The following is a 17,407-nucleotide window of genomic DNA, read 5'->3' as shown; positions in this document are numbered from 1 at the left end:
TTAGAGAGTCCCGAAAAACACCCTGCACGGGGTCACCCCTCCTTAGAGAGTCCCCAAACACCCTGCATGGGGTCACCCCTCATTAGTCAGTCCCCAAAAACACCCTGCACAGGGTCATCCCTCCTTAGGGAGTCCCCAGCACCCTGCGCAGGGTCATCCCTCCTTAGAGAGTCCCCAAAAACATTCTGCACAGGGTCATCCCTCCTTAGAGAGTCCCCGAAAACACCCTGCACGGGGTCACCCCTCCTTAGAGAGTCCCCAAACACCCTGCACGGGGTCACCCCTCCTTAGAGAGTCCCCAAACACCCTGCACGGGGTCATGCCTCCTTAGAGAGTCCCCAAAAACACCCTGCACGGGGTCAGCCCCTCCTCACACAGCCCCCAGCACCCTGCAGAGGGTCAGCCCCTCCTCACACAGCCCCCAGCACCCTGCAGAGGGTCAGCCCCTCCTCACACAGATGCCACAGGACCCTACCTTGCATGATGTCTTTCATCACCGACTGCAGCACCACCTCCTCATAGGTGTTCTCCACCAGGATGAAGCTGGCAAAGTCCTCGAAGATCAGCTCCTGAAACTTGGCTAATTCCTGCCAGGGGGAGAGGCGGCTCAGCCCAGCAGGCCGGGGGGAGGAGATGCTCCAGCCCCTCCACGGGGGTGGACAGTCCTTCCCCGCACCCCAGACTTTGCCCTCTTACCCCCTTGCAGGTGGGTGCCAGCTTTTTCAGCAGGAAGGGGATGGTGATCTGCAGCAGGGCCTCCCTGAAGAATTTCTTCCTCACGGTGCTGCTGTCGTAGTCAAATTTCTGCAGGGTGAGAGAGTGCCCCAGGTCACTGAGGGCTGCGGGCTGGCAGCCCCCTGCCCACGGGCACAAACCCCTGAGATTTGCCCCCCAACCCATTTGCACAGGTGTGAACAGACCCCTCTGGCCTCACATCCCTCTCCCCTGCTGCTCCCCAGTGTTTCTGAGCCCGGGGAGGAGCCAGGTCCTCCACTGCTGGCTGCAGGGGGGTTTGGGGGCCAGTCTGAACCCTGGAGGGGTTTTACAGATGTGGTCAGAGGGGACCTGGCTTCTCCAGGTGATTTCCCACTTGCTTGCTCCCAGAAAAATCCAGGAAAATATAAAGAAGTATTTCTCTATAAGTATTTCCTCAATATAAAAGGAGCATTTCCCTGGAAGACTTTTGTTGAAAGAGGTAACATCACTGCTGGCCTCTTCCCTGGCTGAGGGACAAGGCCACCAAAGGCCACCAAAGGCCTCACCTTGAGCACCCTCTCGAGGATGCGCTGGATGGACTTGCACAGGTCGTCCTTGCCCTGCAGCTTGCCCAGCTCCTGGTGCAGCAGTGTCTCGAAGGTGTACACGGCATCGTCCATTTGCTGCGGCCAAGGCACGTGGTCAGCGTGGGGGGCACACAAAGGGTGGGCAGGGGCCTCTTGGGGCACTGCCACACCGAGATGAGGCTTAGCCCAGAACCCACTCTGGTGTGGGGTGGAAGGGACCTTAAAGCTCATCCAGTGCCATGGCAGGGACAGCTCGCACCGTCCCAGGGTGCTCCCAGCCCCATCCAACCTGGCCTTGGACACTGCCAGGGATCCAGGGGCAGCCACAGCTGCTCTGGGCACCCTGTGCCAGGGTCCCTGCCCACCCTCCCTGGGAATAATTCCTCCCTGATATCCAACAGGCAAAGAGTCCTCACTCTGGAGAACCCCCTGAATCCACAGCCCTCACCCCGAGGATCAAGGGTATTAGGAGAGGGGGTTCCTCGAAGCTGGTGTTGCACCCCCTCATCCTCCTTCACCCCACTCCAGGTTAGGCTGGACCAGACCCCAGAATTGTCTCACTGGCCGTGCTGGTGCTGGTTGGCTCGGGGGCAAGGGGCAGCTGTGCCAGGATGCCCAAGCCCACCATGGGCTCCAGACCAAGGGGGCTCCATCATCCACCCTTCGAGACAGCACAGACATCCCAGCCTGGGTTGGACCGGCTCCCCAAACCTCTGTTCCCAGCCTAGGGGGACAGGGGAGGACCCTGGTCCCCACCCCACCTGTCTCATGTGGATCTGAGCCCTCTGCTTGAAGACAGACGTGCTGGAGACATCGAATCGCTGCTGAAGACCCTCCAGTTTGAGCTGGTCCATCTTCTCATAGCACGACTGCATCTTCACGGGGTGGAAGGCCAGGTGGGAGAGCTTCTCCATGTACTGGGGACAAAGCCAAGCTCAGCCTCTCCATGTACTCAGGGCAGGGACACTCCACCCCACATGGGTGGAATCTTCTCAGCCTGGGGCTCCCCAGCGCTGGGGGTGGCAGCAGGACGGGCCCTGTCACCCCTGAGCTGGCAAGGAGCACCAGCAGGTCTCACCTCCACCAGCTTCTCCAGGCCGCCCTCGTTGACCACGTTCATGTTCATGTCGGTGACCTCCTTGAAGAACACCTCCCGCACCTCGGCGAAGCCCTGGCTCGTGGGGGTCATCAGGGCCTCCAGGATGGAGGAGATGTAGGGCTGGACGTGGTTACGGACACAGACCTCTGCCTTGGGCAGGACGAAGGCTGGGAGCGAGCAGGGATAAGGTTGGTGAGGCTCCTCTGTCCTTCCAGCCCTTCACATCACGTCCTAAAGCCACCCCAGGGAGGAGGAGCTGCTCCTGCTCCCAAACCCCTGCAGGAGGAGTCTCCCCCTTTCATGACAACACAAGGAATTCCTGCGCAGTGCCCCTGGGCTGTACTGAACCCGTTCCTGCCCCCCTGCCACGCCTGGGGGGGACTGCCCACCTTGTCCCCGACCTCCTGGGACAATGCCAGTGAGCACATGCACCTCCCAAGGGTGCCAGGGGCTGCGCTGCACCCCGGGATCAGCCACGCATCCCTGCAGGGATGTACCTCGGATCTTGCTGGCCAGGTGCTCCTTGGAGGTGATGATCTGGTCCATGTCCGTGCGGATGGTGCTCTCCAGCTGCGGCCGCTCCTGCTCACACCTGGCCACTGCTGCGTCGTACTGCGCCTTGGCCAGCTCATAGACCATCCTGTAGACAGCATCCGACACCTGGGGGCACAGGTGGGCTGTCAGAGACCCCCCCCGCCCGCAGCTGCACCCCCGACCGTCGCCTGCAGCACCAGCCGGCTGCTGAGCCGTGCCCTGACAGGACCCTGACACAGCCTGGCAGAGCTTTCCACACCGGGCCCCCCCAGCTGGGGGACACGGAGCTCCTGCAGCGCAGAAACTGCTTCAGGTGGAGCTGCCGGGGCAGAGAGGGGAGCGCTGCCTCCGCCAGGCGGCCTGCCCCCGGCACGGCTGGGATGCTGGTGCACGTCCAGGAATGCTGCGGGTGTGGGGATGCTGCAGGTGTGGGAATGCTGCAGGTGTGGGAATGCTGCGGGTGTGGGGATGCTGTGGGTCTGGGAATGCTGCGGGTGTGGGAATGCTGTGGGTCTGGGAATGCTGCGGGTCTGGGGATGCTGTGGGTCTGGGAATGCTGCGGGACTGGGGATGCTGCGGGTCTGGGAATGCTGCGGGTCTGGGAATGCTGCGGGTCTGGGGATGCTGTGGGTCTGGGAATGCTGCGGGACTGGGGATGCTGCGGGTCTGGGAATGCTGCGGGTCTGGGAATGCTGCGGGTCTGGGGATGCTGTGGGTCTGGGAATGCTGCGGGTCTGGGAATGCTGCGGGACTGGTGATGCTGTGGGTCTGGTGATGCTGCAGCTCTGGGAATGCTGCGGGTGTGGGGATGCTGCAGGTCTGGGAATGCTGCGGGTCTGGGAATGCTGCGGCTCTGGTGATGCCGGTGGTCCAGGGACAGCGCTGGTCCAAGCAGGAGAGCCCCAGACCACCCTGAAATCTGTCCCCTGCCCTGTTCACCCTCCCCGGGGTGCCAGAGCCAAGCCCCTGAGCGGGACGGAGCCGCTCGCTGAGGCTTCACGCTCACTTTGCTGCCAAAGGCTGCGATTTTGGGGCTGGCGGGAGTGGCAGGATGCAGAGCCCTTCCCCTCCTCCCCGCCCCGGGCTTCCCGGCGACCGCAGCTACTGGAAAAGCGGCGTTTGTGTGTTTTCGGGCCGCTCAAGTGGCCCATTACGAGCCTGGTGGTAATTATCTATCGGCGTTTAAGTTCTGAACAGGCAGCTCTGAAGAGCCCTCAGTCTTTCGCAAGGGTTTGGGCTGGATTTAGCCCGCGCTGCTCTAAAAATGGCTCGCTAAATTTAGCCAGGACGAGTTTCGCTCCGGGGCTGGGCTTCCTCCGCTTCTCTTCCCCGGCCCCGGGGACGCGGCGGCGCGGGCGGGGCCGGGCAGGGGCACAGAAGGAGCTTTAAAAAGCCACAGCGGAGAAAGGATGGATTCTTTGGAAGGGGCCGGGAGAAGGGGGCAGCGGAGCCGGTGGGCACCGAGCCCCGCAGGGAACAGGGGAGCCCCCGAGCAGGGTGTGCGGGCAGCGGGAGCAGGCGGTGGGGACCCCGCACCTGGATCCAGGTCCGCTGGCGCTCCGGGGCTTTGCCCTTCAGCCGGGGGCCGATGGCGTTCCTCAGCTCGGGGAGCAGCTCCTCCATCACCAGGTTGCTCAGCACCTGTGGAGGCAGGAGGTTTTTGGGGAGCCCGCTCAGCCCCCCGCTCCCCCCCCGGGCCGGCGGTGCGGGTGCTCACCTGGGTCTCGTTCCCGCAGAGCATGTCCCAGGTGCCGTACTGCTCCCGGCACTGCCGGTACATGCGGATGGCGGCCGTGAAGGCTGGAGCCTCCACTCTGGAGTCCTCGGAGATCCCTGCCCGGGGCATACGGGCACCGTCAGCAGCCTGGAAGCGGGGATGAGGGGCAGCCCTGCACCCCCAGCCCCTCTGTGTGCTTCCCCCACACACTCGGACCCGCGCAGGGGCTGTCACCGGGACTGGGGATCCTGTCCCGGGACACTGTCCCTGACAGGGGGGACAGCAGTGGCCGGGGGGCCCCCGTTACATCCAGAGTGATCCCCTCCAGAGCCACCCCAGGGACAGGGAGGCACCAGGAGCCTCCCTGTCCGGAGGGAGGGGCTCCGGAATGGGGGGCTCCCAAATGGTGCAGGGAGACCTGGGGGCTCAGGGACCCCAAATGGTGCACGGGGACCTGGGGGCTCAGTGAGCTCCAAAGGCCCAGCAGGAGCAGGGACTTGGCAGGATGGGGGGCTCAGTGACCCCCAAATACTGCACAGGGACCTGGGGGCTTAGTGACCCTCAAAGGGTGCACAGGGACCTGGGGACTCAGGGGACCCCAAATGGTACACGAGGTCCTGGGGGCTCAGTGACCCCAAATGGTGCATGGGGACCTGGGGGCTCCCCAAATAGGGGACATGACACTCAGTGACTCCAAAGGCCCAGCAGGAGCAGGGGCTCACCAGGATGGGGGTTCAGTGACCCCCAACACCCCGTGGCACCCAGTGAGCCCCCAGCACTGTGGGGGCAGGAGGAAGAGGGGCCCGTGGGGAGCAGCGTGGCTGGGAAGGAAGAGGAAGGTGGCCGAGGAGCCTCGGGAGTGAGTCAGGGCCAGGCTGGCCCCGGGTGGGTGACTGCAGCACGAGGGGGGCTCAGGTGTCACCCCCAGCCTGCCACAGCAGCCAGCAGGAGGAGGGGCAGGGCTGGGAGCCTGCAGTGAGGAGATGGGGACAGCCTGGGAGCTGTCCCACATGTCCCATGCACGTCCCTGCCATGTCCCATGCTTGTCCCACATGTCCCATGCACGTCCCTGCCGTGTCCCAGCCTGCAGAGGTCCCTGCCAGACAGGGAAACACCCCTGGGAGAGAACCCTCCGCCCCCAGGTCCCCTCCCCACGCCCGGAGGAGGGGGTCAGGATGGGATGTGAGCCGGGGTGACCCTGCTGGGAGGCTCCAGGGATCATCCCTGTGGTGCTGACACGTCCCACAGCAGGGCTGGGGACACGGCCAGGTGTCCAAGAGGGACAGCCCGGGGCGCTGAGCAGATCTCTCCCAGCGCATACAGACTTCTCTAAGGTGATTACAATTAACTCCAAGCCTAAGCAGCTTTTGCTAAGGGGCAGCTTAATAATCAGGAGGGGGGAAAAGAAACACTGGGAAAGTAAAATCTGTCCCTTTCTCAGTCTTTGGTGGGAGCCAGAGCTGGGCTGAGCTTCCAGGGGTTGGTGCTGCTCCATCCACAGCTCCTGGGAGCTCAGATCCCCCCCCAGCTGGGACAACTTCTCACCTTCTGTCCCTACGGGGCCTGGGGCAGGATCGGCCCCCGAAGAATCTTCCCAAGGTCACCCACTCCAGGCTGAGCCTGGGGACATCCCTGAGTCTGTCCCCAGCCCTGCACCCTGTCCAGGCTGGTGCAAGAAGCCCCCCTGCCACACACAGGGGAAATTTAATGAGTTTCCTTCATCAGTGTGGGGTTTAGAACCTGGAGTACCAGGACTCAGGGAATGGGGCAGGGATGGATGGGAGATTGGGCAGGAATTGTTCCCTGGGAGGGTGGGCAGGGCCTGGCACAGGGTGCCCAGAGCAGCTGTGGCTGCCCCTGGATCCCTGGCAGTGCCCAAGGCCAGGTTGGACACTGGGGCTGGGAGCAGCCTGGGACGGTGGGAGGTGTCCCTGCCATGGCAGGGTGGCACTGGATGGGCTTTAAGGTCCTTTTTAACTCAAACCATCCTGGAACATGGGGCAAGAGCCCTCAGGATGGGCAGTGCCCAGCCCCAGGTGACACCAGACTGGACAAGGGACAGTTTTGGAGCAGCCAGGGGCTCCAGGGACACCAGGCTGACCCCGATTGTGTGAGGAACAGAGCTGCACATCCTCAGTCCTTACAGAGGAGCTGCTGTTCCACAGACACAGTCTGAGAAAGGGAGCTGAAAATTCCCACACAAATCACAACCAGAGGCAGAAACAGAGCCTCTAATTTAGGGAGGAAAAAAACCCAAACAACCTAAAGTGCTTTACAACAACAAAAGAGCCTTCATGGAATATGAAACAGGATCCTGGAGCTCCCGGGAGCAGAGAGGGGCAGGAAGAACAATGTCACAGACAAATCCGGGCTGGAGGAATGCAGAATCCCCAGCACCGAGCCCTCCTTGGCCACTGCCCACTTGGGAAGGGTTTCCATCACATGCTGAGGAGAAGGAGAGGGAGGAGAGGGTTTTCTGGCTGGCAGAGGGGGTGGTGGAGGGGCTCACACCTCCCCAGCAGGTGGGAGGAGGAATCAGAGATGAAAACTGGGGGGTTGTTAGCAGGAGATCGATTCCTCTCCTATCCACAGCTGGTTTTGCTCACAATTGCTGGTGCAGCCAGCACGGGGGGTTCTGGGGTGCTGAGCTCATCCAGAAAGGATCCTCAGGGGGATGAGGGCTCACAGCACCCAGCCCCACACAGAGGAGCCCAGGCCCTGGCCGGACTGCGGGGGCACATTCAGCCTGAAGGGATCAGACACCCCCAGCACAAAATAAAAAGGAAAAGAGCAGATTTTCAGGAGGTTTGATTCAACAGGGGAGGATGGAAACCCTCAGTGAAACCCAGGCTCCAGATCCCACCCTATTACAGCAGCCCCGGCAAAACTGAGGCAAAACTGAGGCTACCCAGAGTTCCCAGGAATGAAAGAAGCATTTAGAATTTGGGCAGCGTCTAAAATGCCCACTAAAACACCTGATGTTGATCAGGTTTCAGCTCTGGCACCGCCTTCCTCAGGAAATTTCTCACCATCCCAAGCATGGCCAGGACCTGGGGCTCAGCCCAGGAGTGCCCAGGCCACAGCCAAGCAGGAAAATCATGTTTTCCTGCCAGAGTATCACTGACGTGGGAGGCAGCTCCTGCCTCCTCCCGGCTGCACAGCCCTGTACCCCCTGCCCACAGCCCCGGCAGCCCTCGGGGGCTTTGATGGCTTTAATTAACAAATATTTTCTCCCTCAGGATGGGAAATAGGCATCAGGGCAGCTCTGGAGCCAGGCTCTGTGCTGGAAATACTCCTGGAAATACTTCCCTGGGCAGGTATGCTCATGGGCAGAGCACGGGGCCGGGCACACGGGGCCGGGCACAGGGATGCTCCAGGGAGCTGGGGGTGATGAGATGCTCAGTCCCAGAATGGTCTGGGTTGGGAGGGACCATAAAATCATCCAGTGCCACCCCTGCCATGGCAGGGACACCTCCCACTGTCCCAGGCTGCTCCCAGCCCCAGTGTCCAGCCTGGCCTTGGGCACTGCCAGGGATCCAGGGGCAGCCACAGCTGCTCTGGGCACCCTGTGCCAGGGCCTGCCCACCCTGCCAGGGAACAATTCCTGCCCAATCTCCCATCCAGCCCTGCCCTCTGGCAGTGGGAGCCATTCCCTGTGTCCTGTCCCTCCAGCCCTTGTCCCCAGTCCCTCTCCAGCTCTCCTGGAGCCCCTTCAGGATCTCCCCAGATCCTTCCCTTCTCCAAAAAATTCCTGCACAACTCCCACCCAGCTCCTGCCCACGAGCTCCAAAGGATGCCCTCTGCCCAACCCCCAGGCTGGCTCCGCAGGGTCCCCGTGAGGAGCAGCGGGACGCCGCGGTGTCCCCAGGCGTCACTCACCGTTGTTGCAGTGCCGCACGCAGTCCTGGAACACCGCCCGCCACTTCTCCTGCTCCTTGCCCGTCATCACGCAGAAATAATAGTGCCGGGCATAGGGGTGCCACAGGATCAGCGGGAAATCCGTGGGGCACTTCAGCATGGGAGAGTGCCCGGATTTCGGGGTCACACCTGCGGAAAAGCGGGGATGAGGGGGAGATGGGGTCAGACAGGGTTGGATGTCACCGTGAAACACAAAGCAATCACACGCAGACAAGAGATTTCTGCAGAGGTTCTTCTGATCCAGCTTCCAGCTGAAAGGGCGGAGAGAAGAGAGCCCCTTTGTTTATTCTTTTACTTTTATACATTTGTGGGTCTAGCAGAAGATTGGCTTTTTGGGGTTTCCACCCCTCAGCCTCAGTGGCCAGACCAATTGTCAGTTACAATTGTTTTCAGGTTAGAAATACGCAAACAAAGGACAAAGAATAAAAAATAAAGGATTTGTTTATATTACTTCTGTGGGAAAGGTAGAAAACTGCTCTAATATTCTACAGTAACTAAAAGATCTGAGTCCATTTATGAAAATCAAAAGGCTCATAAAGAAACTCAGAAAAACCAGGGTAACAGTTGGGGGTGTCCAGCAGGGACGCGCAGCTATACACCGAATTTTCAGTTGCTTTTTTTGTAATAATTTTGTAATAATAATAATAATAATAATTGTAATAATACGCTGGGCCTCTGCTGGGAGTTTAAAAAAAAAAAAAGCGAAATGAGCCTCATTTTTCTGAAAAGGAGATCAGAATGAAAATTGGAAAGTAAAATTAAAAGTAATTAAAAATCACGTGGTTCTCACGGAGCCATGGACACTTTTTCCTTCCTTCCTTCCTTCCTTCCTTCCTGCCTTCCTGCCTTCCTGCCTTCCTGCCTTCCTGCCTTCCTGCCTGCCTTCCTGCCTGCCTTCCTTCCTGCCTTCCTTTCCTTCCTTTCCTTCCTTCCCTTCCTTCCTTCCTTCCTTCCTTCCTTCCTTCCTTCCTTCCTTCCTTCCTTCCTTCCTTCCTTCCTTCCTCCCTTCCTTCCCTTCCTTCCCTTCCTTCCCTTCCTTTCCTTCCTTCCCTTCCTTCCCTTCCTTCCCTTCCTTTCCTTCCTTCCCTCCCTCCCTGGTGGCTGTGGCAGGATCTGATCAGCAGAGACCCCACACCCCACTGTGGGAACGGGGCTGTTCTCCTTCCCTACAACCCCACTGCCCAAAGCTGCCACTTCCCAAAGGTGCCCAGGGATGCTATATCCCCAAAAACCCCATTCCTGAAGGTCTTCAATGGTGTTATGCCCAAACCCCACTTTTTCCAGAAGGCCCTCAGGGATTCTACACCCTAAAATGATCCCTTCCAGCATCCCCGGGATGCTGCACCCTACAACAACCTCTTCCCAAAGGTCCCAGGAATGCTACGCCCAAACCCAGCCCTTCCAGAAGTTCTTCAAGAATGTTCCATCCCAACCCCACCCTTTCCAGAAGGTCCTCAGGGATGCTACACCCTCAGACCACCCCTTTTTGTATCTTCAAGGATACAATGCCCCAAAGCCACCTTTTTCAAGAAGGTCCTCGGGAATGCTACACTCCAACTGAAGGTCCTCAGGAATGCTACGTCCTAAAACCACCCCATTCCTGAGGGTCTTCAAGGTCTTCAACACCCCAAACCCACCTTTTCTAGAAGGTTCCCAGGGATACAACCCCCCCACAATCACCCTTTTCTGAAGGCCCTCAGGGATGCTACACCCCAAACTCACCCTTTCCAGGTGGTCCTTACGGATGCTACTCCCTAAACTCACCTTTCCCAGAAGGTCCTACACCCCACAATCAGCTTTTTCTGGAGGCCCTCAGGGACCACACCCCCCAAACCCACCCCAAGGTCCCCAGGGGCTGCCCAGCAGCACGAGGGCCCTCACCAGGCAGGCTGTTGTTGACCAGCTCCAGGTACTGCTCCACGGAGGTGAGGATCTTGTAGCCAGCACTGTTGACCAGCACCCGCGGCGGCAGCTCCCGCTCGTAGGCCTGAGCAGGAGAAATGGGCACGGACAGGCGCTGAAACCCTGGGAACTTGGGATTTAGGGGGTTGGCACGTCGTGATGTGCGTAAGGCAATGCGGGGGATTTGGGGTGCGGGCTAAGCTCTTCTTCTTCACCTTCTACTGCATGGGTTTGGGTGGTTTATGCTAATTGGGTGGTCAGTCGTTGGGTTAAAAGTATAAATGATATAGGTGCCAGCTCGTTATTTGGGTAATTAAATAACCTTGGAAAGAGTTAGAGGTACTCCATTTTCTACCTTGCTAGTGAGAGCTCACGGTTCATGAGACTGTAACACAGATAAGAATTAATAAAAAAAAAAAAACCCTGCGACTCCCCTGTGCTAATCCCAGCTCTAACACGAAGAAAAGAAGATAACAGCCCCACAGACAGCGTGTCCCCGGGGGAATGACCCCACTGGAGATGGCTGGAAGGGGCGCTGTCCTCACCAGTTTGTTCTCGTAGAGGACCAGCCCGTAGTTGTGCGGCACCACGCAGAAGCGGTTCCTCCACTTCTTGTTCTCCTCGATGTACTGGAAGATGTTGCCTGAGTAGATGACGTGGTCCTCCAGTGGAACCTGCAGGGAGGGGACAGGCACGGGGGATCAGGGAGGGGACAGCTCTGCCCTGGGGAGCTCAGCGAGGTCCATCCACGGTGGTCTGGGTGGGTGTTTCTTCTCTGGGGTCCCCACTGATTGCCTCCCACGGCGCCGCGAGTTTTGGTGCCTGAATTGATGCCATCTGGGCGAGGCTTTGAGGGGCACCACAGGCACAGAAGAGCTCTGAGGAGTGGCTCATCCAGCACGTGGTGACACCTCTGGTGACACCTGTGCCCCTGGCACGTCCCCTCTGGGACACACCGAGCTCAGCTGAGCCGCTCCAGCTCCCCCGGCTGAGTGGAAGGTTGGAGCAGAGATCTCCAGCTGCCCCTCCCAGCTCCTGCAGTTCCCCTGGCTTGGGGCAGGACATGTGGCACTGCTGCCAGAAGGTCCTGCCAGAGCCATCTGCAGGGGACAGGAACCGAGCCCGAGCCAGCAGAGTCTCCAGATGGGACAAGGAAGAGGAAAAGCAAGAAGAACCCAGCACCAGACGATGCTCAGATGTTCTGGACTTCACTGGGACCAGTGACGGCCTTTGTAAACTAGGAGAGATTGCGAGTGGATTTTGGGCAGGAATTGTTCCCTGGGTGGGTGGGCAGTGCCTGGCACAGGGTGCCCAGAGCAGCTGTGGCTGCCCCTGGATCCCTGGCAGTGCCCAAGGCCAGGCTGGATGGGGCTGGGAGCAGCCTGGGACAGTGGGAGGTGTCCCTGCCATGGCAGGGGTGGCACTGGATGATTTTAAGGTCCCTTCCCACCCAAACCATTCCATGATTCCCTGACAGGAACAGGCCAAGGACACCCCGCTCCCCCCGGCTGTGCAGCCCCTCCCCGGCTCTCCTGCACCTTTTGGCCAGCAGCGTTTTCACCATCCCAAACACAGCCCGCCCCAGGGAGCCAAGAATTGTCCCAGGAATTTTTATGATCCCAGCAACATAAACAAGAGCCGAGAGCTCTCGTGAGGGCTGGAGCGTGCGGCAGCCGCCTCTGCTGCCAGGGCCACCCACTCTCCACCACGGTGGCCACCAGGAGGGACCAGCAGGGCTTGGATCCCACCCTGGCCCAGCAGCAGAACCCTTCTGGAGGAGCTTTTCCCACTCTTGCCCCTGCTCTGCCCTTCTCCTGGCTCACAGGAACCCCTCAGCCTTCCCCAAGCTCCGAGCACGCACCCCCCTTGGGCTGGGGGAGGTCTGACAGCAGCTTGGCTGCTCCTCACTGCTCCTCACTGCTTCCCAAAGCCTTTGGAGGAGGGAAAAGAAAGTCCAAAGCAGGGCTGGGGCCAGGGGGAGGAATGAGAAGCTGAACCCCGAGGCCACCAGCAGGGATGGGGACAGAAGGGAGGTGCCAGCTCTGGGGAGTCCCCAGCAGTGACTCAGCCAAGGGGAATGAGCCTCCTAAGCTGGCTCCAGGGGCAGACAGCAGGACAGACCGGCTGCTGAGGGAATAAAATCCAGGCTGAGCCCTGACACGGCTCTGGGGACCCCGCAGAGCCACCCTGGGAGCCCCAGCACAGCTGACACCTCCTCACACACCCTCCCCACCCCAGGGAGGCGCCCAGGGGGCTCCTCCCAGCTCCAGCAAATATTTGGGACAGGCAGGTGTGTGCCAAAGTGTGGGGCTGGGCAGGGAGGGGCCGGGGAGCCCCTGGGCTGCCCAAATCCCTGTCACAGGGCATGGGGACAGAGGATGTCAGGGACGATTTTTCAGGGGCTCTGGATTGTTGGAGAGAGCAAAGGCAGCAGTGTTTATTCCATATTCTCATCGCTGGTGTGTCTTGCTGGGGTTTCAGGTGCCTGAATCATCCCTCACACCCCATTCCTGCCGGCCCCCTCTGCCCAGGAGGGACACCCGTGGTGTCACTGCTCCGAGCACCACAGAGCTCCCAAAAAACGGGGAATAAACAACGAACATCTAAAAATCCCAAGTGCCACATCCCGGCTGAGGCCGGGCAGGATGACACCTTCCATCCTTCTGCCATCCACAACTTTTTGGGGCGTGTTTGGGGGGCACAAAGGGATGCTCATCCCTCACTGCTGTGGTGTCTGCAGTACTGGGACATCCCAGTGGCACTGCAGGGACCCTGGGAGGGGCTGGGCAGCAGACAGGACACTGAGCAGCAGCAATTCCTATTTATCCACGGGTTTTTTCCAAGACTTGCAGTGTCCCTGACCTCCCGACCTCGCTGCTGTCCCTCAGACATTCCTGGGCTGCTTGCTGGAGCTTTTTGATGAAGCAACCAACCTGGGGATGGAGGCACCTCCCGGGGGGGCTGAAGGCATCCCAGGAACCCAGGGGTGCTGAGGACACCCAGGAACCTCCACTCCTTTATTTTTTCTAACACACCCAGTGCCCAGGCAGGTCCCCGAGGAGATGGGGCATGTCCTGGTGCCTGGGCAAGGTGTCACCTTCATGGGTGGGTCAGGGACAGACCGCTGCGGGCGCCCAGGGCGTGAGGCTGAGCTCAGGGAGGCATTTCCCAGATTCCTGAGCTGAGCCACCCCTTTAACCCCTGGACAAAAGCAGAAGTCTGTGTCCGTGTGCAATCGCACCTCCTCCTGCTTTCAGGGACAGCAGCTCCACCAACCTGGCCAGGCAGGACCCCAAGAAAACCAGCCCAGGGAGGTCCCCAAGCCACGTCAGCCCGTGGGCAGCCCCAGCTGAGGTGCAGGTGCCTTTGCAGGAGGGAGGGAGGGGAGGGCAGGATCCCCCACAGGAGCCACAGCCACAAATCCCATCCTTTATCCAGGCAGGAGACTCCTGGGTGCTGCAGATCAGTCCCGGAGCCACCCCTGGGGTCGGGGACTCCTGCCAGGGGTTTCCTATCCCCGCTTGGGATTTGCCCCAGGCGGGAGCATCACTCACACCAGGAGCAGGAGGGCACCGCCTGGCACGTCTGCTCAGGGCTCTCTGGGCACTGAGGGGTCCCTGAGCTCCTGCCAGCCCTGGCATCGAGCACAGACATCCAAAGCCAGCCTTACCCTGCTGGGTGGGAAGGAAAACCATCCCAGGGAGCTGCAGGGCGCCCCAGGGCCGGGCTGGGCCAGCAGCACAGGGCCACATCCCAGCCAGCAGGCTGGGACCGGGCCAGGGGACGTGCCTGGGCCCCGGGCAGGACACGGAGCCGGGGGATGGAGCCCTTACCTTGCGGTGCAGCAGCTGGGGCTGCGGGCCCCCCGCGCCCTCGATCTCATAGCGCACGCTGTTGAAGAGAGCTACCCCGAACTGCTCCTTGTAGCAGCGGCAGAACTCGCCCAGCACCTTCCCCGTCTTCTCTGCAAAGGGACAGCAGAGCCACATTAGGCACGGGCTGGGTTTGGGGTCTGAGACCCCTCAGAACCCACCAGACCCCTCCCCGTCACCCTCCTGCCTGCTGGAGCAGCCTTTGGTGCAGGGAGCAGGCAGAGCCCGCTGCCTTCTGCCCTCCCCGTCCAGCCCAGGGCCTGGTTCAGGGTCAGGATGATCCCTTTTTTTTTTTTTGGCCTTTCACATTAATTTCATGGATTCCTCTCCCCGGCAGGAAATTCCTGACATTGAGCTGATTCCGGCGGTGCCGAGGCTTCCTGTGCCTGGAGCAGCTCCTGGCCCTGCTCTGGCCACCTCGGCTGGCTGAGACTGGGGGCAGCCCCCGTTCCCCAGCCCAAACATCCCCCCCGACCCCGCTGTGCCCCCAGAGCGGCCGTCCCACAGAGGGGCTCCCAGCCCTGCGCTCGGGATGCAGCAGGGTTGGGGTTAGGGTTGGGGTGAGGGGGAAGGACAGCCTGGACCCCCTAAACTCACCCATGCGAGGCAGGGACCCCACCAGGACCCCGAACTCCAGCCTGGGAGAGCCTGAGCTGCCAGGTGCACCCCACCCCCAGCAGCAGGGATGGGCTTTTCCAGCCCCAGCGGGGCCAGAGGAGCCCCTTGGACACCCTGAGCCCCCCAGCACCCTCCCCACCCCTGCTCCGGACCCCACAAGGGACCCCACACCAAAACCCCATCCTGAAGCATCCCAAGGCTGGAGAAACAACTCCCCCCCCGAGCTGCTTTTGGCACACAGAGCCTCGGCTTTGAACTCCCCGGTCAACTTTGCCCCAGAGCCTGTGAAAAATGAAGAATTTGAGTCTCCTCCAACAATTTCTGACGGCTCAGGCTTCGCCAGGGCGCCGCCGATGGGCGCGGGAGGACGGATCCTGGCTCTGCATCCCAGCGCTGCAGCCAGCACGATGCTGGGGGCACGGACCCAGACAAAACAGCCCCCACGCCGGCTTGGCACGGCCTGGCAGCAGCCAAAATCTCCGTTAGGAGCCAAAATCTCCGTTAGGAGCCAAAATCTCCAGCAGGAGCCAGCCCGGAGCTGCGCTGGCAGCCAAGGCAGCACAAGGAGCAGCTTTGCCGCAGGGCGCTGCGAATCCCCACGGGACGAGCAGCTCCGGAGGAAAACGCTGCCCGAGGAGGGAAGAAACCCATCCCTGAGGAGATGCCCGCCCTGCCAGCCACGGGAGCAAACAGCACCACGCTGTGCCGGGGAGAAACCCCCGGAAATGTGACAAATTCACAGCAGAGGACGGGACGGCGCAGCTCATCCCGGCACTGCAATTCCTCAGCCCGGGCTCTGGCCCCTTCTCCCGGCGTCCACGCAGCACCTCTCCTGCAATTCCCGTCTCCCAAGCCGTGTGATTTTGGCCAGGGCTCTGGGCAGCCGTGCAGACAGCTGAGATTTAAAAGGGCGTTTTGAGGTTTCATTTCCTTTCAGTCCATGGGAAAAAAAGGAGCCCCCAGTCCCCGGGCAGGCGAGACGGCTTAGTCACTCATTCCTCCCTGATTAACAGCAGGGCCAATTAGGAGGGTTTAAGTAAATGGGAAAGCAAAAGTCAATTATTTGCAGAGGTTGGAACAAGACTTGCAGTCAAACAGCCGAGGTGACTAAATGTCCCCAGGCTGAGCGCGACTCCCCGGGGTGCTGGAGGGGGGTGCCGGGGGCCAGCGACGCTCCCTGCCTGGTAGCCCTGGTGGCAAGCCCAGGGGAGCAAGAGGGACACGGGCCTCTGGGGACCAGGAGGTGACATTAAAATGGGGTGCTAGCGGTGGGCTGCGCCTGAGCAGGGGGTGGGAAGCCCACGCTGACGGTGCCTCTGGGCATCGTGACCCCTCACATCCGGAACAGCCTCGCGGGGCTGATGTGTCACACTCAGGAACTGCCTCAGCCGCCCACTGCCTCCTTCATCGGGCTGAGGAAAGCGACGCCGCAGTGCTGGGGGCTGTGGAGAGCATTCCCTGCCAGCACAGTGGGGCACTGAGGGCTGCAGGGAGTATTCTGTGCTCCGGCTCCACCGCCAAAGCCGCCCACCTGTGGCTGCCCCTCCATGGGCAGCTTCGTGGAGCATCCAGCCAGGAGCTGGAGGGGTCTGGGGACAGGGGACAGAGCCCCGAGATTGTCACAGTCCCTAGATTGTCACAGCCCCTTAGGTTGTCACAGCCCTGAGATTGTCACAGCCCTGAGATTGTCACAGCCCCTTAGATTGTCACAGCCCTGAGATTGTCACAGCCCTGAGATTGTCACATCCCCAAGGTTGTCACAGCCCTGAGATTGTCACAGCCCCTCAGATTGTCACAATTCCCGAGATTGTCACATCCCCGAGATTGATACAGCCCTTAGATTGTCACAGCCCTGAGACTGTCACAGCCCCTTAGATTATCAAAGCCTACATTGTTACAGCCCTTAGATTGTCACAGCTCCAAGACTGTCACATCCCGAGGTTGTCACATCCCCTTAGATTGTCACAGCCCCTAAGATTGTCACAGCCCCAAGACTGTCACAGCCCTGAGATTGTCACATCCCCTCAGATTGTCACATCCCCTTAGATTGTCACAGCCCCTAGACTGTCACAGCCCCTAGACTGTCACAGCCCCTAGACTGTCACAGCCCCTTAGATTATCAAAGCCTACATTGTCACAGCCCTTAGATTGTCACAGCCCTGAGACTGTCACATCCCGAGGTTGTCACATCCCCTTAGATTGTCACAGCTCCTCAGATTGTCACAGCCCCTAGACTGTCACAGCCCCTAGACTGTCACCTGTCCTCAGCCCCCTCAGCCGAGCCCCTCTGTCACGGCACAGGAGGGAAGGGACCCCGCCACCCTGGGTGTGTGCCCAGACGCCCACAGAGCTCTCTGGCAAACAGGAGCACCGCGGGGACCTCCCAGGCACGGCTGATTTCCCAATCCCCGTGTTTGCTCCGGGACCGCTCTGCGCGGCGCCCACGCCCTCCGCTGCCACCACC

General features: G+C 60.5%; 1 protein-coding gene across 1 annotated transcript in view; it reads right to left on the bottom strand.

Annotated features, from left to right (window-relative positions):
* NIBAN2 (niban apoptosis regulator 2) overlaps nucleotides 1-17,407 on the bottom strand; it is a 32,311-nt gene that overhangs the window by 3,391 nt on the left and 11,513 nt on the right. Inside the window, exons 2-13 of the mRNA XM_040083249.2 lie at nucleotides 14,287-14,417; nucleotides 10,999-11,127; nucleotides 10,433-10,538; nucleotides 8,513-8,680; nucleotides 4,634-4,749; nucleotides 4,453-4,557; nucleotides 2,880-3,042; nucleotides 2,362-2,549; nucleotides 2,045-2,200; nucleotides 1,263-1,379; nucleotides 697-804; nucleotides 476-587 (exon numbers count right to left, since the gene is read on the bottom strand). Coding sequence (XP_039939183.1) covers nucleotides 476-587; nucleotides 697-804; nucleotides 1,263-1,379; nucleotides 2,045-2,200; nucleotides 2,362-2,549; nucleotides 2,880-3,042; nucleotides 4,453-4,557; nucleotides 4,634-4,749; nucleotides 8,513-8,680; nucleotides 10,433-10,538; nucleotides 10,999-11,127; nucleotides 14,287-14,417 — 1,599 coding nt within the window. The remainder of the gene's footprint in view (nucleotides 1-475; nucleotides 588-696; nucleotides 805-1,262; nucleotides 1,380-2,044; nucleotides 2,201-2,361; nucleotides 2,550-2,879; nucleotides 3,043-4,452; nucleotides 4,558-4,633; nucleotides 4,750-8,512; nucleotides 8,681-10,432; nucleotides 10,539-10,998; nucleotides 11,128-14,286; nucleotides 14,418-17,407) is intronic.

The sequence above is a fragment of the Hirundo rustica genome, chromosome 20 (assembly GCF_015227805.2).
Source record: "Hirundo rustica isolate bHirRus1 chromosome 20, bHirRus1.pri.v3, whole genome shotgun sequence".
Taxonomy (NCBI): domain Eukaryota; kingdom Metazoa; phylum Chordata; class Aves; order Passeriformes; family Hirundinidae; genus Hirundo; species Hirundo rustica.
Note: the sequence above shows the minus strand (reverse complement) of the source record. Positions and strands in the feature narration are given on the sequence as shown.